This window comes from Limanda limanda, chromosome 21 (genome assembly GCF_963576545.1).
Source record: "Limanda limanda chromosome 21, fLimLim1.1, whole genome shotgun sequence".
Lineage (NCBI taxonomy): Eukaryota > Metazoa > Chordata > Actinopteri > Pleuronectiformes > Pleuronectidae > Limanda > Limanda limanda.
The window spans coordinates 8,271,450-8,293,513 of NC_083656.1; the positions used below are offsets into that span (position 1 = coordinate 8,271,450).

At 46.3% G+C, this 22,064-nt stretch overlaps 1 protein-coding gene across 2 annotated transcripts in view; it reads left to right on the forward strand.

The window, feature by feature from the left end:
* The window catches only part of adkb (adenosine kinase b), a 104,395-nt gene that overhangs the window by 33,165 nt on the left and 49,166 nt on the right, over window positions 1–22,064 (forward strand). For both annotated transcript variants that reach the window (XM_061094837.1, XM_061094838.1), the window contains exons 5-6: window positions 11,632–11,804; window positions 14,117–14,225. In XM_061094837.1, coding sequence (XP_060950820.1) covers window positions 11,632–11,804; window positions 14,117–14,225 — 282 coding nt within the window. The remainder of the gene's footprint in view (window positions 1–11,631; window positions 11,805–14,116; window positions 14,226–22,064) is intronic.

Consider the following 22,064-nt stretch of genomic DNA (forward strand, 5'->3'; position numbering starts at 1 on the left):
TGAATTTGATTCTCATGCTATTTGGGTTACGAAAACTGCTCAGACAGTGATATGTGGCCGTTCCAGTAAAAATGCAGTGTGGGTTGGGAGTAAGGTGAATCAGTTTTTTGGCACACGCTCAGTTTTTAAAGATTATTATGAGACCGTGATTTCAAGAAGAAAATAGACCCAAAGAGATCGAATTCAGTTTTTTGGCAGAAGAAAAACCCTGTTGGCACACACAACTATATCTAAATAGAAATCACATTTTTCACTCGAGTTAGATTTAACTGGAGTGCATTGTCCTCCTCTCTGGCTCAGAAACTTTACTGTCTAGAAATGTGAAAGTCGCAGCCACAGTGTTTCACTATATTAACATTATTGGCGCGTGGGGTGTTATATCTGGCAAGGAGAATCCATTTTAAAAGAATTTGGAAATACTGTGTATGTAGAGAGCATCTGACACAGGCCTCAGTTTCTTCTCTTGATCTGCAAAGCGTTAAATAGGTCAGTAATATTTCCCATCTCTTCTCTGCACGGGTTTGTAAAACGCACAGGATACAGGACCAAATCGTTAACATGGATGAAATCCAGAGCATTAATGGTAACCAGGCAGAGTCGAATGACATTGTTATTGCAGCCGTTCCCCGAGAAAGTGAGGGGAGCCGAAAATTTATATTTGATTTATTGCCGGGTTCGGATTTATGTCCCAACTCTCAATAGGAAAGTAAGTGATCTACGCCCGGGTTCTCAGCAGAGAGGGCCCCACAGCATCTGGCGCTGGAAACATCTCCGCATCAGAAGGAGTTCCTTCGCGTTTCTCTCTGCGCTGCTTAACCACCAAGAATTTACACCTGTAGGGGATCTAGTGTTACTCTGTTTATTGGACCGCGTTCAAGTCTGAGCCTTGAGAAATGATCAGATGAGCCAAAGAAGCTTCTCTCTGTGGGAACGCGTCGAGCAACAGGTTACCAGACGCACTTTGTTTTTGTTGTGCTTTACCCTGATAGCCTCCAATCGCGTCTGTGCTGCTCATGATCGCAATTAGGAAGCTAAGTTATTATTTAGCCTGGTTTATTATGCGCTTAATGGTATTTGATAACTTAAGTGTTCGCTCGGTGTTGCAGCAGTATGGCGCGGGTATAAAGAGCTTTGATTTGCTCGGCTCAAGTGCTGTTATTTATTGGGATTTCTTTCTCCAACAGCACATTGACGAGAGCAGAAATATACTGCTGGCTGTCAGCGTGAGTGTGCTGCCGAAACCTTGAAACATCGTATCTGCACATTTTTATCTGCTCCGAGTGATGATACGAATACCATTCTTTATGGTTTGGTAATAACCGCCTTATTTTTCATAGGGATGTAGAGCATTATTTATCACTGGCAGTGTTCATGGGGATTAATGATGCATAACTCTGTCAGAGTTGCCTGGCATACAGCACCAGCCCAAGAAATCTGGAAGGTTATCAGAGCAATAAATCCCAAGTTTTTTTTTTCCTCTCGCCCGTTGTTTGTCACGATGCACTGCAGCAGCCAGCCGCGATGACGGCTCCAGCTTGTTCTCCTCCTCTCTCCCTCGCTCCGTAAGCTGCCTGAAAAATAACACGACTTGTTTAAGCTGCCAGTTGATAAGGTGGAATTTGATCGCACAACCTCCAAAGTTCAAAGCGGGCAACTGTTCTTAAATCTTCTCCTTATTACGTGGACTCTTGTCTGCTTCCAGCTGGATGATGGGGCGCGGATAAGGAGCTCCACCTCCGAGGCTCGCTCCTGGCAACGAGAACACCAGCACAGTGTGTTCACTCTTGCATTTTAACTGTTTTGTCAATTGCCGTCATCCAATTCTGTTATGTCTATAAACTGGAAATTAAATTAGGTGTGCAGACGGTTACACAGGTTAAATCTATATCCGCCCAAGAGCAGCAGCAGTATTTTCTTTCATCATGGCTTATTTTCCCTGTTTAATTTATTGAATAAATTGGCCCTTAACTCGCCGAGCAGGAGGAAGCCATCCATGCATTGTCCCTGATCCGGGCAAGAGAGGAAGATTCAGTCTATTAGTGCAATGATAGGGCCTTTACTGCGGCAAGTTGGCTGATTGAATGGCATCCTGCTCAAGGTCAGGCCGGAGCTAAGAGCTATTTTCTGCTTACCTGTGCAGCCGGCCGGTCACGGAATCAGCCACAAACTGCCTTTACAACAGCGAGGACGCTCATCACCGATATATTTCCAGCTGGTAACATTAAGAGGAACCTCTTTGCCTGCAGAACAGGACACAAAGGCATGAGTAATATGATAAGCAGGAACTCACCACCGTGCGTACAGACATTAGGAATGTTGTTTTTTTCGATCTGCGCCCAGGGGTCGAATCATATCCTCCCATTGTGTCCCTGTCACAGTAAAACCAGTGTGTAACATGTGTGGACCGGTTTGCAGCCAACGTGCAGACAAGGGTCAGAGGTCAAGCTGGGAGCACAGCTGTTTCATCTGCGGGTGCTAGCCCAGTTTTCACGAAAAACATAAGCATTTGGCTGCGATAATGCGGCATGACTGAATTTGTGGCAGTCGTGTTTTTAAGCTGCTTATATCCAGGGACCTACTTTGTACACGTCCAAATTACTGTTAGACAATATAGAAATGTGTCAGTGATCCGACGATGGATACGGGAGATTAGGATTAATAATGTCTGGGGTGGATGGTTTGTTTTTGTTGAATGATCCTGATCATCATTTCATTGTTGGTAAATTATGACACTAAACAGTCAAGAAGCTCATCAGAACCCACTCTGATGTGGTGCCATCAAACAGAAGCTCAAGACCTACATCTCTTAAGGGAATAGAATAAAATGCTTGCATACTTCAATGCTGCTTTCCCCTCTAACTTTATAATATTGTATTTTAAAATGAAATGTAGAAAGCCTGTTAAATATTTGAAGACCAATGTCGTCTGTATGAATATGAGAATGAAAGAACAAGTAAATGTTTTGGACAATCTGAAGTGGTACATAGCTGTTAATATTGAGGTGATAGAATATACAGTCATTGTTGATTTTCAATCATGAATACTGACGTCTGTAAATACACACTTAAATATATTTCCCATATTAAAACACTCATTCTTGCCAGAAGTGCCTTTTGAGTACTTAATGCTTCATGTACTAATTTCTAGATTTTTTTCCCAGCAGTTCATGTTTTGAAATGAATTTTCCGCCCTGCCACATTGAATCGAGCCGAGCCTGACCGGTGCTAAGCCCGCAACCGGGGCTGTCATTTGGCATATGTATAAAAAAAAGAAAGAAAAATTATCCTCGGTAACACGGATCACCCGTGTTGTCACCGCATCTGGGAGGAGGAGGAGGGAGGGAGGGAGGGAGGGAGGGGGGGGGCGGGCGCTGCCACATGCAAGAGATCAAAGCACCGTGGAAATCCAGCATACTGTGTACAGGAGAGTTGTGTGAGAGTGGGGGGGGGGAGGCGCTGGGGTCAGAACCGGTTCACCTGTGCAGGGGCCTTGCACAGCTGCACCCCCCCCCCCCACCCACCCACCAGCTGGAGCCCACCACAGACCACAGATAGGATTAGAGGCTTTAGCTGCAAAGGTCCCTCATCATCTCTCCGCCTGGACCTTGTACGGCAACACAACCCCCCCCGCAAACACAAACACCACTTTATGATCACTTAATAACACCCCCCCCCCCCCCGCCCCCGCCCCCGGTCCGTGCACACGCCCCCACCCTCAGTATATCAGCTCGTGTGCTTTTATAGCCGCCATTGTCTCTGCGGATAAATAGGACAGCTCAGCAGTCTGGGACTCCCAGCCCCATGAATCTGGTGTGGAGGCATTTTCTCTCCTCCGCCTCAGTCGCCCCACCCCCCCCCCCAGATAGGTATCACTGCACAGCCCGCCATTGTGAAGCCGCCCCACGGCGTCTGTATCCGAGTTTAGCCCCTCACGCCTGCCAGGTAAACCCATAGATATATATAAAGACTAGATGTCTCGTCTGCGTTGCCGGCCAACGGAGCCGGACGTCACCACAAGGCGGCCATCTTGCTACATGCAGCCCGCCCACCCATAACATTGTGTTGTAGTGGTACGTCTTTTTTAAATAACCATAACTTGCTAAATTTTCAGCCCATTTTGAAACGGTCTGGTTTGTTATAAACGTCAGAGATGTAGTTATGACACTGCATAAATTATTTAATTTTTTAGAAAATAACAATTATTCATAAGTATGCAGTGTCATATCTACATCTCTGACGTTTATAACAAACCAAACTGTTTAAAAATCGGTTAAAAATTGAACAAGTTATGGTTATTTAAAAAGTACGTACCACTACAACAGAATGTTAGGGGTGGGCTGCTGCCTGTAGCAAGATGGCCGCCATGTGCGGACGTTCGGCTCCGTTGGCCGAGACATCTAGCCTTATATATATCTATGCTCACGCCTGCCAGGTAAACCCGTCGGCCATCTTTGCTGCCGCCACCGGGGAGTTTGGCTCCTGACTGACTGAAACAACATCGCCTTGTTTATCCTGTAAATAATTCAACCCCTCCTAGGCAACAGGATCCAAAATCAAGGTTGTGTGTTTAACAAGGGATGTGAAGAATGAAGAAGATCCCCTCACCCCCCCCCCACTCGCACAAAAAACATATCAAATCAGGTGTTTCCTCTTTAGATAAACGTGGCGTCCGGAGACAGCGACACTTCCCTGATTCCTATGCAGCGCGAAGATGCTGCAGTGAGATGTGTGAGGAGTTGTGTTTGTTGGTTGGGGGGGATGTGTGTGTGTGTGTGTGTGTGTGTGTGTGTGTGTGTGTGTGTGTGTGTGTGTGTGTGTGTGTGTGTGTGTGTGTGTGTGTGTGTGTGTGTGTGTGTGTGTGTGTGTGTGTGTGTGTGTGTGTGTGTGTGTGTGTGTGTGTGTGTGTGTGTGTGTGTGTGTGTGTGTGTGTGTGTGTGTGTGTGTGTGTGTGTGTGTGTGTGTGTGTGTGTGTATCTGTTTTATTTTGTGTGCTCACTGAACTTGCCCCTCTGATAGCTCTCTGAAGACGGTGCAGAGATACTGTCGGGGACACTCTTGTCGTGTTTAACATCAGAACCTATGGAGTGTGTCAGCGCTTCATCAGGTTCGGAGCTGTCGCCTCCCCGCCCCGTCCGTGACACACACATGTGTACGTGGACACGCGGGCTGCCTTCGTTTGTGTTGTGTTGTCTAACATCACTCCCCTGGGGGGGGGGTGTACTCGTGTCTAGTGTAGACAGACTGTTTATTTCCCCTTCACCTGAAGCATCCACTCTGTTCAGTTTTTTGTATTGTTTGTTTATCAGATTTCATGTGGTTGGAACCAGGTACAGTCCATAAGTATTTGGACAGTGACACATTTCCTGTGTATATTAGTTTTTATTTCAAGCAAGAACTGAAATATCAAAAAGGTTTTTACACTTGCCTGAAGTAAAAGAAAGGTAAACGTGATCTGTAGCCTGTGTGGCAGCCTAGTGGGGAGCAGGGTATGCTGTAGTGTGCAGGACTAGTCAGGTAAGTTTCGATGATATTACTGGGAAAATATATTAGCATGCTGATTGAGGATTGTTCATCTGTTCATCTAGCCTATTTCCATACATTTATCCATCAATTGTAAAATATTTTTTACAAACTATTCCAATTGTTTGGCTAACTATTTATATCTCTGGCATTGCATTAGTGTTTTTTTACAAACTTTTTTCTCATCTTATTCTACAGAACAATGCCACGTGCACTATCTCATGTGTGGAGACATTTCACCCCATCCATGTAGAAGGAATGGCTGTGTACATTTGCAAATACTGTGCAAAGACCTATGTTAAGAATGACACAACGATGCAGAAGCGTATAGTCAAGTGCCCAAAGTTTCCTCAGGGCGCAAATAAGCCTATGACAAAACAAAATGTTTATAATGATGTCTGTATATGACAAGGTAAATACAGTTAGTATAAATTACCCACAACATTTCCAGTTTATTCCCGTTAATTCCCGTATATTCCCGTTAATTCCCATGGAAAGTTTTTAACTTTGAATATTCCCGGAATTTTGCAACCCTAGCAGAGAGCCACCGCGGTTGTGCTGAATCCTGCCTGCCTGCACAGGATGGTAAAAAAACAATGGGTATGAATGTTTTAACGTGCCATGGACATGGGTGGGTTCTCTCCCAGTCTGCGTGGACCAGACGGTCAATATGTTTCTGTGTATATGAGGTGAGAGAGACAGCTGTGGAGCAAGTAGCTCCGCCCTCAGCCTTGCAGTGAAGCAACAACATAAAGTTAGACCTGTTATTTTGTGCAGAAAAATCCTGTATCATTGTGAAGCTGTGGCAGGATAGATTAGACGATGGCAGGCTGCCACAGGCAATTACATTCTAAGGAAATTAGCATAGCCTGATTGGGGTATATACTGTGCAGTGAATGCATCGCCCCTCTGATGCTTTTAATTGTTTTTTCATTTGATTCAAAGTAAATTGTGCCTGCATGTGAACTTTACATCAGTGATCAAAGTGGAGACTGATGAGATATCACAATCAGGTTGATTAATAGGATCGGCAGAAAGGTGACATTACTCAAAAAAATGTGTGATGGCTTAATTCAGTGTAATAATGCACCACATGGCCTCCAGTGAAGATCCACACTGATTTCTGGAAGGAAACAATTCTATTGAGATCTTTAAAACCGAGCCAGAGCGCGCTGACCTCAATCGTTGTCTCACTCCAAATCTAATGTTGTAATGGTGCCGAGGCGAAAGGAAATGAGACACTGACTAAATACTTACAGACTGCAAAGTACTGCACAGTACTGCCCTGCAGCCAGAGCCCTAAACTACATGACAACTGTGAAACAACCATTACGAAAGTAGTAAAACACATGTCTCCCCAGCACGCTGGTGTGTCAGCGAGGGACGCGCCAGGCGCTGATCAGACGACAGGGGGACGTGGATATCTGAAGCTGATATTGGGCCAGATTCCCATCGGGCTACATGCATGCCTCCCCTTTGAGTGTTGATTGCAGAGAGGAGAATGTGGTTGACTGATCTGAAAGGAAATTACTGGAGAGAGAGCTTATCCATGCCTTTGACTGATAATCAGCTCATTATCGTGTTGATCATTTACAGCTCTCTCCCTCTCTCGCCTCCTCTCTATTCTTTCAGCTGTGTCACTGAAGCAGAGCACAGAGACTTTTAATGGCTTGGCCGGGCGCCCGCTGTGGTGAGGCCGAGTTAAAACAGCCATGCTAGCCCTGGCTAGTCTCCACTTTTACACAGTGCAGGTCCCCACCCCACTTATCAACCTTCCCAGGGAAGAGGAAAAAAATTTAAGAAAAACAACAACAGCGACAACAGCATATGCAACACTGAGGTGGGGCAGTGCCCTCGCACCCCAACCCGGCTAACTGTGCATGAAATTCAACTGATTGGAGTTATTGACCAGAAGGCTCCGGCCCCTGAGAGGACATGCAGGAGGGTGGGTCGGGTCCGGTAGGGAGGGAGGGAGGGAGGGGGTTCTGTGTTACCTGATTGAGTGAAAAATCTGCGGCCGGTTGCTTTGATGCCTGGCACTTTACAGGAAAGAGTGATTTAATGGAAGCTGCCAGACCTCATCAATGTCAGTGCTCGTGGTGAGGCCCCTCCGCTCTGCCGTGCTTGATATAAAAAGCACTCGCCATGACAGGTCCTGATGGACAGATGTTTGCTCGTTGTTTTAACTGCACAGTAAAAAGAAACACGGGTGTCAGCCTTCACCTCTGGCTCTGAGAGGCTGCAGAGCGAGAGGAGGCGGCCCCGGCGTGCGGCGCCCTCGCCCTCTGCTATTTTAGGACTCTATAAATAGCCTTATTGAATTTTTCGCCGGGGTTGATAAGCCTGTAATTAATGTGACCATCATTAGGCACGGACATGTTCTCCTCAAGAGGAGCGTGCTGGTGAGGTGGAGAGGAGAGAGGAGTGGAGACTTCTCCTCCATCCTCGTTTTAAAGATGAACCTAGCAGCGTGAGAGGCGGATAACGAATAGCCAGCGTCCCGGTGATGTGCCGAAGACGCCGCTTTGTTGTCGGCTGGTGTCATCTGTCAACTCCGCCGCCAAAGCCAAAGCCCACGGTGCAGCGTCTTCAGTAGATCTGAATTGCATTGGACTTGCATCATTAATAGAGCAGAAATGATTCCCAGCAACTCCAGGAGAATACATTGACCCCTGAGGGAGACTAGAAACAAGACAATGTTTTTACAGTAGGGGAATATTTAACTAGAGCTCCCATTAGCACTTCATCAATATACAGCCGCCAGTGAGTGAGGAGACAGAAGGGAGGAGAGCAAAAAAAAAAAAAAAGTAACAAGGGGAATGTATTAGCTTATAGTGCTAATGGCAACGTGAGCGCTCAAGTCCCAAACATCCAGACGCCTCATCTCATCTGGTAACTGTGTGAAGAGTGGCAGCTGCTGGATGTGGAGGACTAGGCCTGGGTCAGCCATAGATATATATAAAGACTAGATGTCTCGTTTTGACCACATGGCGGCCATCTTGCCAGAGGTTGCTCAACCCATTTCGAAACGGTCTGGTTTGTTATAAATGTCAGAGATGTAGATATGACACTGCATATGTTATTTTCTAAAAAAAATTATAATTTATGCAGTGTCATAACTACATCTCTGACGTTTATAACAAACCAGACCGTTTCAAAATCTGTTGAGAATTGAGCAGGTTATGGTTATTAACCGCTACCAACACAATGTTATGGGTGAGCGAGCTGCCTCTGGCAAGATGGCCGCCATGTGGTGACATCCGGCTTCGTTGGCCGGCAACGCAGACGAGACATCTAGTCTTTATATATATCTATGGGGTCAGCTCTCCAAGCGGGTTCCCTTGCAACCATGAGATGTCATAATCATTAGCTATCTGGGGGCCAGCGTTTTGGGGCCTGGGGGTGGTGGGGTTGGTTCTTTTGGTGAATGGAAGCCAAACAGAAGGAGACTCCAGACGTATTCTGCACTTAACATAACGTAGACTTTACCATCGCTTTGCCTTCAGCGTCTCACCCGCTGCTTTCCAGGGACGAGTTTCTCTCTCTCTTGTTTGTATTTGGTTTTCCCTCCGTGTCTAATGCACCTAGAGATATGTAGCTGCTGTGTATCATGGGAACTTATTAATCTATGGGGACCGGCGTTCTCCCCTAGTTAAGTCAATATACACGAGCTGCCGTGCGAGATACAAGCTCCCAGCACCTTCCAAAAAAATGTTTCTTCAGCTCCCCTCTTTCTTCCCAGCCTCTCTCTCTCTCTCTCTCTTCTCTCTCTAACATGCCACCTGGGGGCGAATCTCACTCCGTCTCATCTGCTGCTTAATTTCACTGGAGCGGCCCTCAGTAATGAAGCGCCTTGATGTACATTTGCCAATTTCTGCCTCTGCCACTGCGGTATAATTGGGATGTGACTAAGCATGAATACCCGGCGCAGGGTTGGTTGACCTCTCGGCGACCCCGCGGATAGCGCTTTTGTCATAATGGAGGTATTATCTCACATAATCTGCGAATGGAGAGGGATTGTCTGCAGGGTGCCAGGGAGGGGAATGAATTGATATAACTCCTCTCTCCTGTGCGCCACAGAGGAGGAGGAGGGAGAAGGGGGGGGGGGGAACTGCAAGACACATTTTTTACATGCTCATAATGAAGACATTTTCTTCTTATCTATTGCCGCTTTGTGTTTATTGGAGGAGGAGAGCCGCTTCTGGCAAAAGCATGGGGGATTTTTTTTTTCTCAGGAAGGGAGGGAGTTTGCTGTGGCACTAGAGAATATTTTCCTTTATGTGAGTGTGTGTGTGTTTGTTTGTCAGCCTTGTGTGGGTGCACTGTGTACTCGTGTGTGTGTGTGTGTCTGTTAATGACCCTGTAAAATGACAAGCTGAGCTGGCAGTGAGAGTACAGCCGACGGTCAGAGAGAGAGAGAGAGAGGGGGAGGAAGCAGGAGAATTCAGATCCTGGTGATGGTGTGTGTCTGTGTGTGTCTTCTGGGGGGGGGCGGCGGTCAGTTGTTGCTCTGTGATTCACCACGCTGTCATCATGGGGACCGGGGGCCCCTGAGTGGCCCTCTCTCTACTCCCACCTGAGAGGCCTGCGAATGGAGGGGCCGTGCTGTCATTATTTACAGCCTGCAGCACCTAACCTTGGATTCGGAGCTCATCACTGCGAAGGGAGAATCAGATTGGACTTGACGTGTCCCCGAGCAGGTGACCTTGATAAGTGTGAGGTGCCTGCAGCAAGGGGTTAGGGGAGAAGAGCTCGCTTCTGTCGGCTCTCGGATGTGGATTTGCGCGCGTTGTGTGTACTTGTTTGTGTGTTTTCCGCCAGGTGGGGAGTGAGAAGGAAGGGGGGGGGCACGGCTGGATGACTGAGCCGTGACTCAAGATGGCACGTGGTCGGCCTGCTCATGGACCTGAACACCACGGGCATATGTGGCATTACTACTGTTTATTTTGCGGTCACTGGTGCTAAAAAAATATTTGTTGATTAATTAATTATATTGACAAAAAAATCCTATGATTGCTTAGTTATCAAGACACTTGACAAACATTTTGAAATATGAGGTTTGCATTTCTTCCCTTCCAACATTTTGGACTACTGGTCATACAAAACACACTTTGAAAATATCACCTTGGGCTGTGTAAAATTTGATGAGACTTTTTCATTAAAAATCATAGAAAACACCGATATTGAAAATAGAAGCCTAATGTATTTTTTTTTAAACCAGGTAAAAGCCACAAAACCCTTCCAGATCCACTGTGTTTGTAAATTGGCAGCCTTGGACCGAAAACCCACCAGAGCCTCGTGTGAAGTAATGAATCTGTGCCCGGGTAATTTTATTTTTCCGTTTTGATTATTTATTTCTTTTTCTCTGTCGAAACTAGTTACCTGGAGACCAGAGGGGGGGCTGGAGAGGAGAGCATCTCAGGACGGGTGATGAAAACGCATTTCTCTTCCCCTACTGAGATGCTATTTGGTCGTGTGAAATGATTAATTTCACACATATACAGGTCATCCGCGAAAGCAGCAACATCTCATTCACCAGAGGCCTCCGTCAGCAACAAAACAGGCGGCTGCAATAAAATGAGCAAACAGCAGCACGTACTGAGCGTCAATAAATCTTTGGAGGTTAAACATGAGCACTGTAGAATTTGAGCAGCCCACCACAGCCCACCCCACCCCCCTCGCCTCTCTCCTCTCTCATCAGGTAAAAGTCACTGAGTACATCAGGACTGCCGAGATCCGAAAAATGGCCGTCGAGCAGTTCAGTCCTGTGGTAGCAGGTACACACACTCACAGAGAGAGAGAGAGTCTGTGTTTGCATAAGTAGGATGGAGCCTTGAATTATTGGGTTTGTGTAAATAAGGCGATGAGCCTGTTTTTAGCACACAGGGAGGAAGGAGTGCGTGGATGGAAATAGTGCGACTCTGTGTGGAGCGGAATTGGTCTCGGGTTGTTTACGACAGCTCGCTGCGCTCTCGTATATCACAAGCAGTATGTTTGCTGTGAAGCTCCAGTGTGTGTGTGCCATCTGCCTCGGCTGAACTTGACCCTGCAAACAGACTTATAATTTGTAAACTGAGCTCACTGCTGTTTTTGTGTGTTTTCTCTTTCTCAGTGGATGATCCAGAAACCCCACAAGGTGGCCACCTTCTTCGGCTGCATCGGCACCGACCACTTCGGGGAGATCCTGAAGAAGAAGGCCGAGGAAGCCCACGTCGACGCCCACTACTACGAGCAGAACGAGGAGCCGACCGGTACCTGTGCGGCCTGCATCACCGGGGACAACAGGTTAGCCACCTCTTCGTCACCCCCCTGACCAGGAAATGCCCCCCCGAGCTTGGATTTTGAAGGAGTCATTTTGGTTCATTTGTACATCAGCCGGCAGGCAGTTGACTCCTCGGGGCTGGAAGTCATAACAGGGAATCATAGCTCGGCTCACACATCAAAAGGAGAAAGCACAGCTTGAGTGTGTTTCTCCAGGCCCCGGCTCGGTCTCTGCCGCCCCAGTGGGTTGTCATCCATCTATAGGCTGACAGTAGCAATGTGTTAGAGATGGCTGGGCTATCCCAGCTCTCACCTGTCAGCCTTCCCGACTGTAAAAGGGGCTTTAGCGCCTCTGACGACTCTCACGCTAGCATCATCATCAGTACGTCAGCCGACAGACAGCAGAGGTCAGAGCCTACACACACACACACACACATATCTCTAGCACTAAGGGCTCCAGTTCATGATAGACCAGGTGTGGATCAATATCCTCCTTCTCTAAACACTCCCCTCCTCTGCAGCCCTTCATCCGCTGCTCCTCCAGTTGTCAGTCAGTCAACGACTGGACCCTGACCGCCCCGGGAGCCCGGCCCTGCTGAATGGTCTTAGTGGGCTTGTTTGATATGGGCTCTGACACCTGAAAAGGTCAGGCGCCGTGCTCAGGGAGACGAGCTCTGTAATATTTCTTACAGGTGTTTAACAGACAGCTCAGGAGGCCGGTGGAAAGGTCGCCGGCAGGGCCAGATTGGAAGGGTGATGGCTTTGAAGGATGGGGAGACAATATGTCACAGCCCCCGGGCTTTGATTAGTGCAAGTCTTTAAAGAACAAAAACAACTCTTCTATTGAAAGACACAATATTCTACAATTCTTCATTAAAATGTCTAAAAACAACTAGAACTATGTTATATATTTCTACATGTTTGCGTAGATTATCCAAAATGTTTCCAACAATGGACAATATCCCCAATTTGATCCAAAGTAAAGTAACGTTTCACTTTGGTCAACTATTATAAACTCTAAAGGTCTTCAAACTAAACCTTTTGTTATTGTTTTGACTGAGAGACCCCCAAGCAGCCACGGTTACATGCTGAGTCCCCCATGTGTAAATTAATTGAAGTTCTGTCACTGGATTTCCTCTGTTCAGTCCATACAGTAACCTTAGTCTCACACTTACTGTAGTATTAAGCACTGCCAACAAGCTGCAACAGAGTTTGATATAGTTAGTTAGAAACAGTCCAGTTCTGTTAACATAACTAAGACAAGATGTTGGAAAACAAAGTCCCATTCTTAATAGTTTCCGCAAGTTTAGTTTTTCTTTGTCTTTGACTGTTTAAGATGGTTCTGGGTCGCATTATATTTTACAGGGGATTGTCCAACTATTCTTTCAGAGAACAAAAATGCAACATTTTGCAATTATTGCAGACGTAGCGAAACTGCAAAAATTCCTGGAGGAACTGCTCAATGTTTTCGCTTTGAAGAAAACTGTGGAGCAAACATCTTAAATGTATTGTATCAGTGGATTTAGACGTTACCGGAGAGTGCCGAGCTTTCCTCGCGCCTCCTGGACTTACTCAATAATGATACACACTTTGTCTGTCATGTTCGCTCTAACCTTTGAGTCCATTACTGCAGCTCACGTCAAGGGGAGTCCCAACAGTGCTGTCACATCGTAGCTGTTGTCCTCACAGTATGATCAACTTAGCGCACACTCCTCTGTGATGCTAACCATGCTGAGCAGCCAGTCTCACCGTGTGAGGACGGATCTCTTCCTGCCGCCGCCCGTCATATGGCCGCCCCTAAGCAGCGATGATGGCTGCACTCATTTTGATGGCCGTTCATAAAGAGGCAGCACACGAGGACTGGCTAATGAGCTGTGTTCAGATAATGCCACCTGCTTCACGTTCCAGCTCCTGCCATTCACTACTCAACTCAAGTGTTCATTTAGTGACGCGTTCCCTGTTGATTTTCCACTTGAGTTGACTGAGGACCCTTTTTTTTCCAGGTGATGTAATTTAACAAATAACGTGGAGCCGGTTCATTGTTGGCCTTGAACATCCTTTTTTTTTTAATTTTAATCTGTCCCTTTCTTTGTTTGAGATAACCGGTGGTTAAAGGGAATGAATAATAAAGACATCCAGATGACTTTAGTTCACCTTGGTTCAGACGTTCTGAGAAACCATTATCATCCTTTTACATCGTGAAAGAACAAAGGAAAGTCTGGGGCCCCGGTGTTTTTTAGGGATGTGTTTTTTTGTGTGTGTGTGTGTGTGTGTTTGAGACAAAATTAAGATGGATGATAAGCGAGGCAGAAGATTTATGGGGTCTGTCTCGGCAGGTCCCTTGTTGCTAACCTGGCAGCGGCAAACTGCTACAAAAAGGAAAAACACCTGGACTTGGACGGCAACTGGGAGCTGGTGAAGAAAGCCAAGGTCTATTATATTGCGGTAAGTGAGACCCTCTACATTCAGAATGATTGTTCCCCAAATCCATTGCCAGAAGAGGACGAAATGTTAAGAGGCTTTATTCAGGAAATGCCTCAGCGCGCCTTCTGCATTGTCAATATATCCATTCATCCTTTGTCGGGTGAAATGAGCTACGTTACCTATTGAGACAATGCAGCTCCATTCTCCCCTTGTCCCCCTTTCGTCTTTGTGCACGAAGCTGCAACACGGTGTGAAATTGTTCTACATGTAATGCATTCATTGGTTCCTTTTAATGTGGAGACGAGCCAACAGGTGCTGAGAAAGTGTGAAAATTGATTATGCAAGTTCATTTGGCTTTTTACCCCCGCCTCCCACACAGTCTACCCCCTTACAGACAAAACACACACACACACAGATTGAGGAGGACAGATGTGCGCTTAGACGTACACACACACACACACACACACACACACACACACACACACACACACACACACACACACACACACACACATTCAAGCTGCACCACTGAGGTAATGTCTTCACTTACAGCTTCTGGAGTAGGATGGCCTGCCATGCTCATGTTTCACTGTTTGGGATTAAGTTTAATTCCGGCAGATCTACGTTTTTCTCTGATCTGGAGTCAAAGTGATAGCCCTGAAATTGCGCTCGCATTCCACATCTTTAAGCAGGTCATTATCGACATAAATCAGCCTCGCGGTCCAACCGTCAACATGCTCCTTGACATATTGTCCCAAGTGAATTTCACAATGGTCCCCCTGTTGCCCACAATCCCTCCAAAGTGTACTGTAGTGCAATAATGATAGAGGCTTCGTAATTAGCTGCCCAGTCGCAGAAACAAACACACACACACGCACGCACACTCCCCCAAAAAAAAGCTGTCAGTGCTTGTGCTAGAAAGCAGATCAGTCTGTCCATCCTCCACAGTTTGTGTGGTCTCATTTTTAGACTCTGCTTCACATTAACAAACACTGCACATCCTCTGCAAATTGGCAGTTGGGCTGTGCCCACATCCGACAGTCTTGTGCACAGGGAAAAGCTTCCGTGGGATTTGAGGAGGGATAGAAGGGCCACAAATGGGTGTTTGTCAGTGCTTTGAATCTCAAACACGGTGTTCCACGTCCCTCCTGGGCCTCTTTGTCAAAACAGGGGGATCATTCGCTTTATTGGAGTCCCATTCGCACTTCTAAAGTACTTAGCCAGATACACTGCCACAGCTATTCCCACTTAATACCGTGTGGCGTGTCTAGACCGGTGTTCACCAAGGCCTCCTCCCTCCATTAACCTTGTCGAGAGCACTCAGATGTATTTACCCAATTTACAACCAAATTGTACATTTTCTCCCTCTCTCGCTCTCCCTCTCTCTCTCTCTCTCTCACTGTACCAACCACTGATGTGTACGTATTAATGTGCTTTGTTGATTTTCATTAAATCAATGCTGCGTGGGCTCGAACCCGCTAATCTGTAAATTTAATTACAAAAAAAGCCCAAACTTGTGTACGTTAGCATGTTATTTGCTCACACGTGCGTCTGTGTTTGTCGGAGCATGTGTGTTAAAGAGGTGATTGATGATTCCTGGCAGAGGCTCTCAAGGTGCCTGCTACTATGTGGTGTGATTGGATGAAAACAGAATTATTAGAGGGCTCTAGCAGCCAGTCTGGCTCATCCAGCAGCAGCAGCAGGGCCGGTGGCAGACGCAGAGCAGGGAGGCAGCATTGCCATTTCTCACAAAGAGAGAGAGAGGGAGAGAGAGAGAGAATGTTGAACTCCTGCCAAATGTTTGGTGGCAGGCTGTTGCTAGGAAATCTGGGTCCTTAGGCAAATCATTGCACAAAGACCAATAACAAAGGCGTGAGGGGGAAGAAGGAATGGCTAAACGCATTTCAGGCGGGCGATATCTTCCTCTCTTTTCCCTTCCTGTTGACTGCTGTCGCTGCTGCAGTGATGTTTACAGTTACTTCTCTCCCCAAGGATTGTAAACATCAGAAATGGAGGGTGATGTATTGTGTGAAGGGGAGATGAGTGACTCTAATTGGTGGGGGTGATGTGTGCGTGCTGGCCCAGTTAGCCCCCTTCTCCCTCCTTCCTCTCGCTCCCACTTTCCTTCCATCCCCATCCCCCCCCCTTGGCCCTTTATGGACACCTCCCTCCCTCCCTCCCTCTTTCTCCTCTCCTCTTTTTCTGTCTCCCTTGCCTCCCCCTCTCTCTTCCTCCAGCCTCTGATACACACACACACACACACGTACACTTGCTGCTAAACACACACAGCGTGCACGCACACATTCTGCAGCATACCACTGGCTTGTTTTTCTTAACACTGAGCGCTTTGCCCTGTAATTTGATCTCCACCGCTTGATGCATCCTCCATGATGCCACTATGAATTAACCTATGGCTCTGCAGCTTCTCTTTAGTCCCAGCTAATAAAATGGCCCATCCTAACTTGTGCCATTTGCATTCAGGAGGGGAAAAAAAAAACAGAAGCGCTCGGTGCAATATCCTTATCACGCGTGGAGCACATAACAGAATTAAGGACGAAGGGAGACGAGCAGGACAATTGACTGTGAAAAGGCCTGTTAATGACTCGGCACAGATGGTCAGAAGCAACCCAAGGAGAGACGGAGGAGACACTCGCCTATGCCAACTGGCATGATGGGAAAAAACTCACCCGACGAGACACAAGCTGCAGTGCTGTTAGGTCACAAACCTGATCACAGCTGTGGACACTGTGGGTTTGTGCCCTGAGCTAACGGCACAATCCCCCGTTAGCCAGCGAGAGGTCAGCCGCGCCGGAGGAAAACAGCTAGCCCGCCTCTTTTCTGTTCTTTTTTTTTTTTTTTTTTGTCAAACAGCGAGTTGGAGTGCCTCACATTGTTAACACTGGCACACTGCATATAGCATTAATTGGCAGTTGTGTTCTTGCCCTCGCTGCAGGGGAAAGCTGAGTTCAGCTTCACTCATTGTAGCATAATATGCAAGAAAGAAAAAAAAAACAGAAAAGGAGGCGAAGGGGAGGGCAAAAGCAGGAAGGGAAAAAAAGCGCAATACTGGCACCGCAAGCAGCACGTCAGCCTGCTTACACCCCAGAGTGGCACAAATACACACACACGTGTACACACACACACATTGTTCCCCCGCCCCAGCAGCCCCTGCAATTTGCAGCCAAAAAGGCAAAGGGAGAGGTTTAACACACACACACACACACACACACACACACACACACACACACACACACACACACACACACACACACACACACAACTAAGTGACACCTCATCAGCCGCAGCCGAAGGGCTGATTAGCACAGAGGTGACTGCGGCTGTCTCTCTGTCCAACTCCGAGGACCACGCTGTCCTCACACTGACCTTGAGCCTCCTCTCCTCCTCTATCCTTCCCCTCTATCCTCCACTCTCCCTCTCACCAACGCTCTTCATATCCAATATTCCTCCCTTCCTCTGTCTCCATCTCGTCCCTCCCTCCCTCCCTCCCTCCCTCTCCTTCTCTGTCTTTTTCTCTCTTTCCTCTCCACTCTGTACTGCACCACTCTGCACTGCCCCTGTCCTTCCACATAGCCAGGGAGGGATCACGAGGCAAAATGCAGGCGGTGGAGAGTAAGAGAAAGGGAGGGAAGAGAAGAGGGGGGGAGAAAGAAAACCTGGCAGGCTCCCCCTTTTGTCTGCAGGCGATCAGTTACAGTCTTGGTTGCCGATGAAATTTAATCCCCACCGCATTTACATGCCAAGTTTGACTTCTGGCAAGCCTTATTAAATAGATTTGTAAATCATTTCATCTTGATTAGAATCTATTCTCTAGGGATCAACATTTTTTTTTTCTTTCTCTGCCATGCTTGTGTTTTGTTATGTGCACAGTCTGTGCCCACTGGTGCTCGGATTTGAAAGTCAACCTTTTGGGAGGGGGTGGGTGGGCGTGGGCGTGGACGGCGACGCTCTTTCCTGTCTGAGTGAGTGTGAGCCGGATCGGTTCAGGGGACAAAGAGCGGCTGGTGCCAGGACCCCCGGCCCCCCCGGCCCCCCGGCCCCTGTGTCAGCACGTCTCCGGCCCTGGAGGTCACGTCGGTGGGCGAACCGCCGCTATGATGCGTCTTCTCTTTATTAGTCCGACACCACAGTGTATTTAGCAGGAAACAATGTCATTTCAAATTGCACCTAATCAGATGGCATTTTGTAATTGCCAGCGAGCGTCTTATGAATATGAATTCATAATTGTTCAATTACAAGCTGACTGCATCATATTTATTGGCTTTTTTTTTTTTCTTTCTCCCGCTGGCCTGGGCCAATTATAGGATTTCAATCTTGAGGCAATCAAGTGATAAGGGTGAGGCGTTTAGTGTTTGCTGTCACTATATAATTCTCCCGAATGTTAAACATCCATCTGGGAGGGCTGCATTTGTCACAAAGCGGTGCGTGGAGGTGCACCTGCCTAATTGAGTGGTAATGAGCTGTCAGGAGCGCGGGCCCGGTGATTGGCTCTCGGCGGGGCGTCCCGAGCCAGTGGGACGTATGGGCTGGCCCCGGCACTTCTGGGGGATACGCCAGCGCCGCGGGCCTGGGGGGGGGGCGGAGCGTGGCGAACGGGGGTGGAGAGGCCAAGCGACACTGGCTGTGAGATTTATTTAGGTTGTTTACGATTATATTTACGGCTGATTTGGTTTCACTACTCCCTGTCGGAGGCAGAGGAAGACTTCAGAGGTTTTGCTCAACTAAAAGGAATGTAATTAACTTTTTCCTTAAAGTGTTCATGTTTGTAATTGAATAAAAAAGTTGCTTATAACGATGTTTATGAATAAAGCAAAATCTGATCCTAATCAGAATCAGAATTCTTTTAGTTGCCAAGTATATATTCACATACAGGAAATTGCTTTGGTGTGGTTGGTGCACATAAATAACAATCAGACATTAAACAACGTATATATATAAATATATATATCACAATATAAAATGAAACAATAGATACAGTGAGAGAGTTATGGGCACGTACAGTGCTAAGGTGCAGAGATTTTCTGGAATAGGCGGTGACCGTTAAAATTAATTTACAAGGAAAACAGCTGTGTGTGTGTGTTGTTGTGTGTAAAAGTAACTCTGGTGACTTGTCAACTGAGGTTAAACTAAGTTAACCTCTTAATAAACTGAACAGTTGTGATATAAAAGTTGAATTACCTTTGCTAAGGTGGTTATGTTTTCACTCCTGTCTGTTTGTTGTTTTGAAGATCAGATTTCTTTTCACTTTCTTTAACCTTTAGTGAACGGATATCTACCAGTGTGTGAACTTTGATGCAGCTTAATTGAATTTAAGGACTGTTGGGCTTTGGCTGAGGTTTGTGCTCCTCTAGTTAAGGATGGAGACGAACTTAAACTACTACAATAAACTCTCAGTATATTATTTTAATCTTAAATATAAATACACTGTGAAAAAGTACAATAGTTCCCTTTGAAACAAACCTAATCACAATAACCTCACAAAAGTACAGTCAAGTATTTGGATGAATGTACTTTCCCCAATGATGCTTCTTTTATTTGTTTGATTAGCTTTAGAAAAACAAATCGTTCCGTAGAAAGTCACAGGATGTCAGAGTTCACCTTGTTTTGTTATCCTGACCGAGAAGTTCTCATCAAATTCCGATGCATCAAACTTTTTTTGGTTTTAGATTTGTGCGATTAACTTTTATTTAATTTCTGTCCTTGTTTTCCGACATGTGTGTTTTGTGTGTGGAAATATTTAAAAGTTGGCAGGGCCGCGCTGGTTTTATTTTGGGACGTTTTATTTCCAGCATCCTAATTCGAACAGTAATATGGTGGTGGTGGGGGGGGGGAAGAATGCTTTAATCCACTGTATCTTGAGTAATCGCCTCCTGGGTTGGCGGAGGAGGGGCACATATTTTTTTGGACTCTGGCAGGCTTCCAGGCTGGAGTCCATATTCCTCCAGCAGCAGCAGCACGCAGCGACTCTCTCCTTGTACGCCCACGTTATCTTGTAAAAACAGTTTTTCTTCTTCGGCAGGGAAAACACCGTGTCCTTTCACCCCGGATTACTGTGTGCTTCTGCTCCACCGGCAACAAGTCTGCTTCTCCTCCGCCTCTCTGTGCAGGGGATGAAATAGTTCAGACTCAGAGATATTTCTACTTTCCTTCACCTTGTCCCCTCGCTGCCTCTGCATCAAGACCCCCAGTGCGTGTGCTTGTGTTAGTGCCTTTTTATTCATGAGACCAAGTTGTAAAAACGTAGAACAGCGTTTCCGCTCCACACTGGGATGTTGCGGCCATTTGTTTGAGTTCCACGGCTTAATTGAATATACTGAGTAATTATTTGTCAAGTAATGCTGAGCAGAAAATAAATAGCCACTTTGCGGCCGTGAATGGTGCCTGATGGCCATGTGTTGATACTCTCACCAGGGAGAGTAAAAACCTGCTCTACTGGCTAAGTATCTGATTAAGATTCACATGACGGAACCGCAGACGCTTTAGGATAGTGTCTCTCCTGGGCAAAGACAGTAAGTAGAGTTAAGTGTCAGATGCTGTTATATTGTCATGCCGGAGCTTTGATTGAATAAATATCGCCGGAATATTCTCCTCGCCCGCGAACCGTCCGGGTCAGCGCCACGACGGGCTTCTACAGAGACATCGCCCACAGATGTGCGTCTCTGTGCGGCAGATGCCGGACGCTGTTCTTTGAGAAATTGTTTCCTTCTGCGTGGTTTTTCAATTTTTCTCTTTCATGTTGCTGTAATTTGTTTATGGTTCATAATAAGCCTTGTGCATATCTTCCTTCTGCCAGTTTGGCCCAGATCCATTGTAAACTGCCAGTAATGTCTTTTACACTCCCTGTTCAGAGGAGACTAATGACGACTGAGCATAATAATATTTTGTTATGATTTGATAATTCAAGTTTCTTTTATGTCGTACGTCAACTTTATACTCTTTATGGCGGCATTTATCAGTATCAGTTTGTCTTCTTTAATTTCCGCTCTATTTACTAGTATCTGCAAATATGGCAAAATTTAATAAAAAATTAAACTCCAGCTACACTTAAAAGGTTTTTCCAGAGCATATTAATCTCTTGCTCCTTTCTTTAGACAGAGCCAGGCACTTTCCACCTGTTCCCAGTCTTTATGCTAATATAAGCTAACCATCTCTAGCCTGCTGCTTTATAGCCATTTGAAGGACATGAGTGTCATTAATCTTCTCTTCAGGAACATGTGCGTCTCTAAAAATGTAAAATGATCTACCTGAAAGTATCTCAACAAACTACTGCTGTAACTGATTATTATTATTATCTCTATTGAATATCTCTATATGAGGACAACGAACGGCAGAACCTCAAATTCTGTTTTATAGGGAAAAAATGGCGATCAGTCATTTCCCCCGATCCCACAGCTACATAAAACGACTTTGACCTGAACAGTCCAACCTCCAAACTATTCATGTTAACGACAAGAAGAGAAACCAATCCTTTAATAACTCATTTCACTCAATAAATGTCTCGTAAGATTTGATTTTGTTGTTTTGATTCTGTTTGGTTTGATCTAGTTGTGTGAACATGATATTCTTTGCCCAGGTTTCAGTTACTCCGTCTGGGGGAAAAACACTTTTTCAAACATGGCCCCATGCACTCAGACATAGGCTACTACTCTGACCTTATCTATTGTTCCTCAAGTGTATATTGTAAGCAGCTTTAGAGGCTTTATGGAGACTTAGCCAGCAGGGCTGCCGCTGCTCTGGTGGAACATTTGGACCTGTGGCAAGTGTTAGATTTTCAGTTAAATCTCTTAACCCACTTCTCCTCTTCCTCTCTGTCTTTCTCCTCCTCTTCCCCCTCTCCTCCCC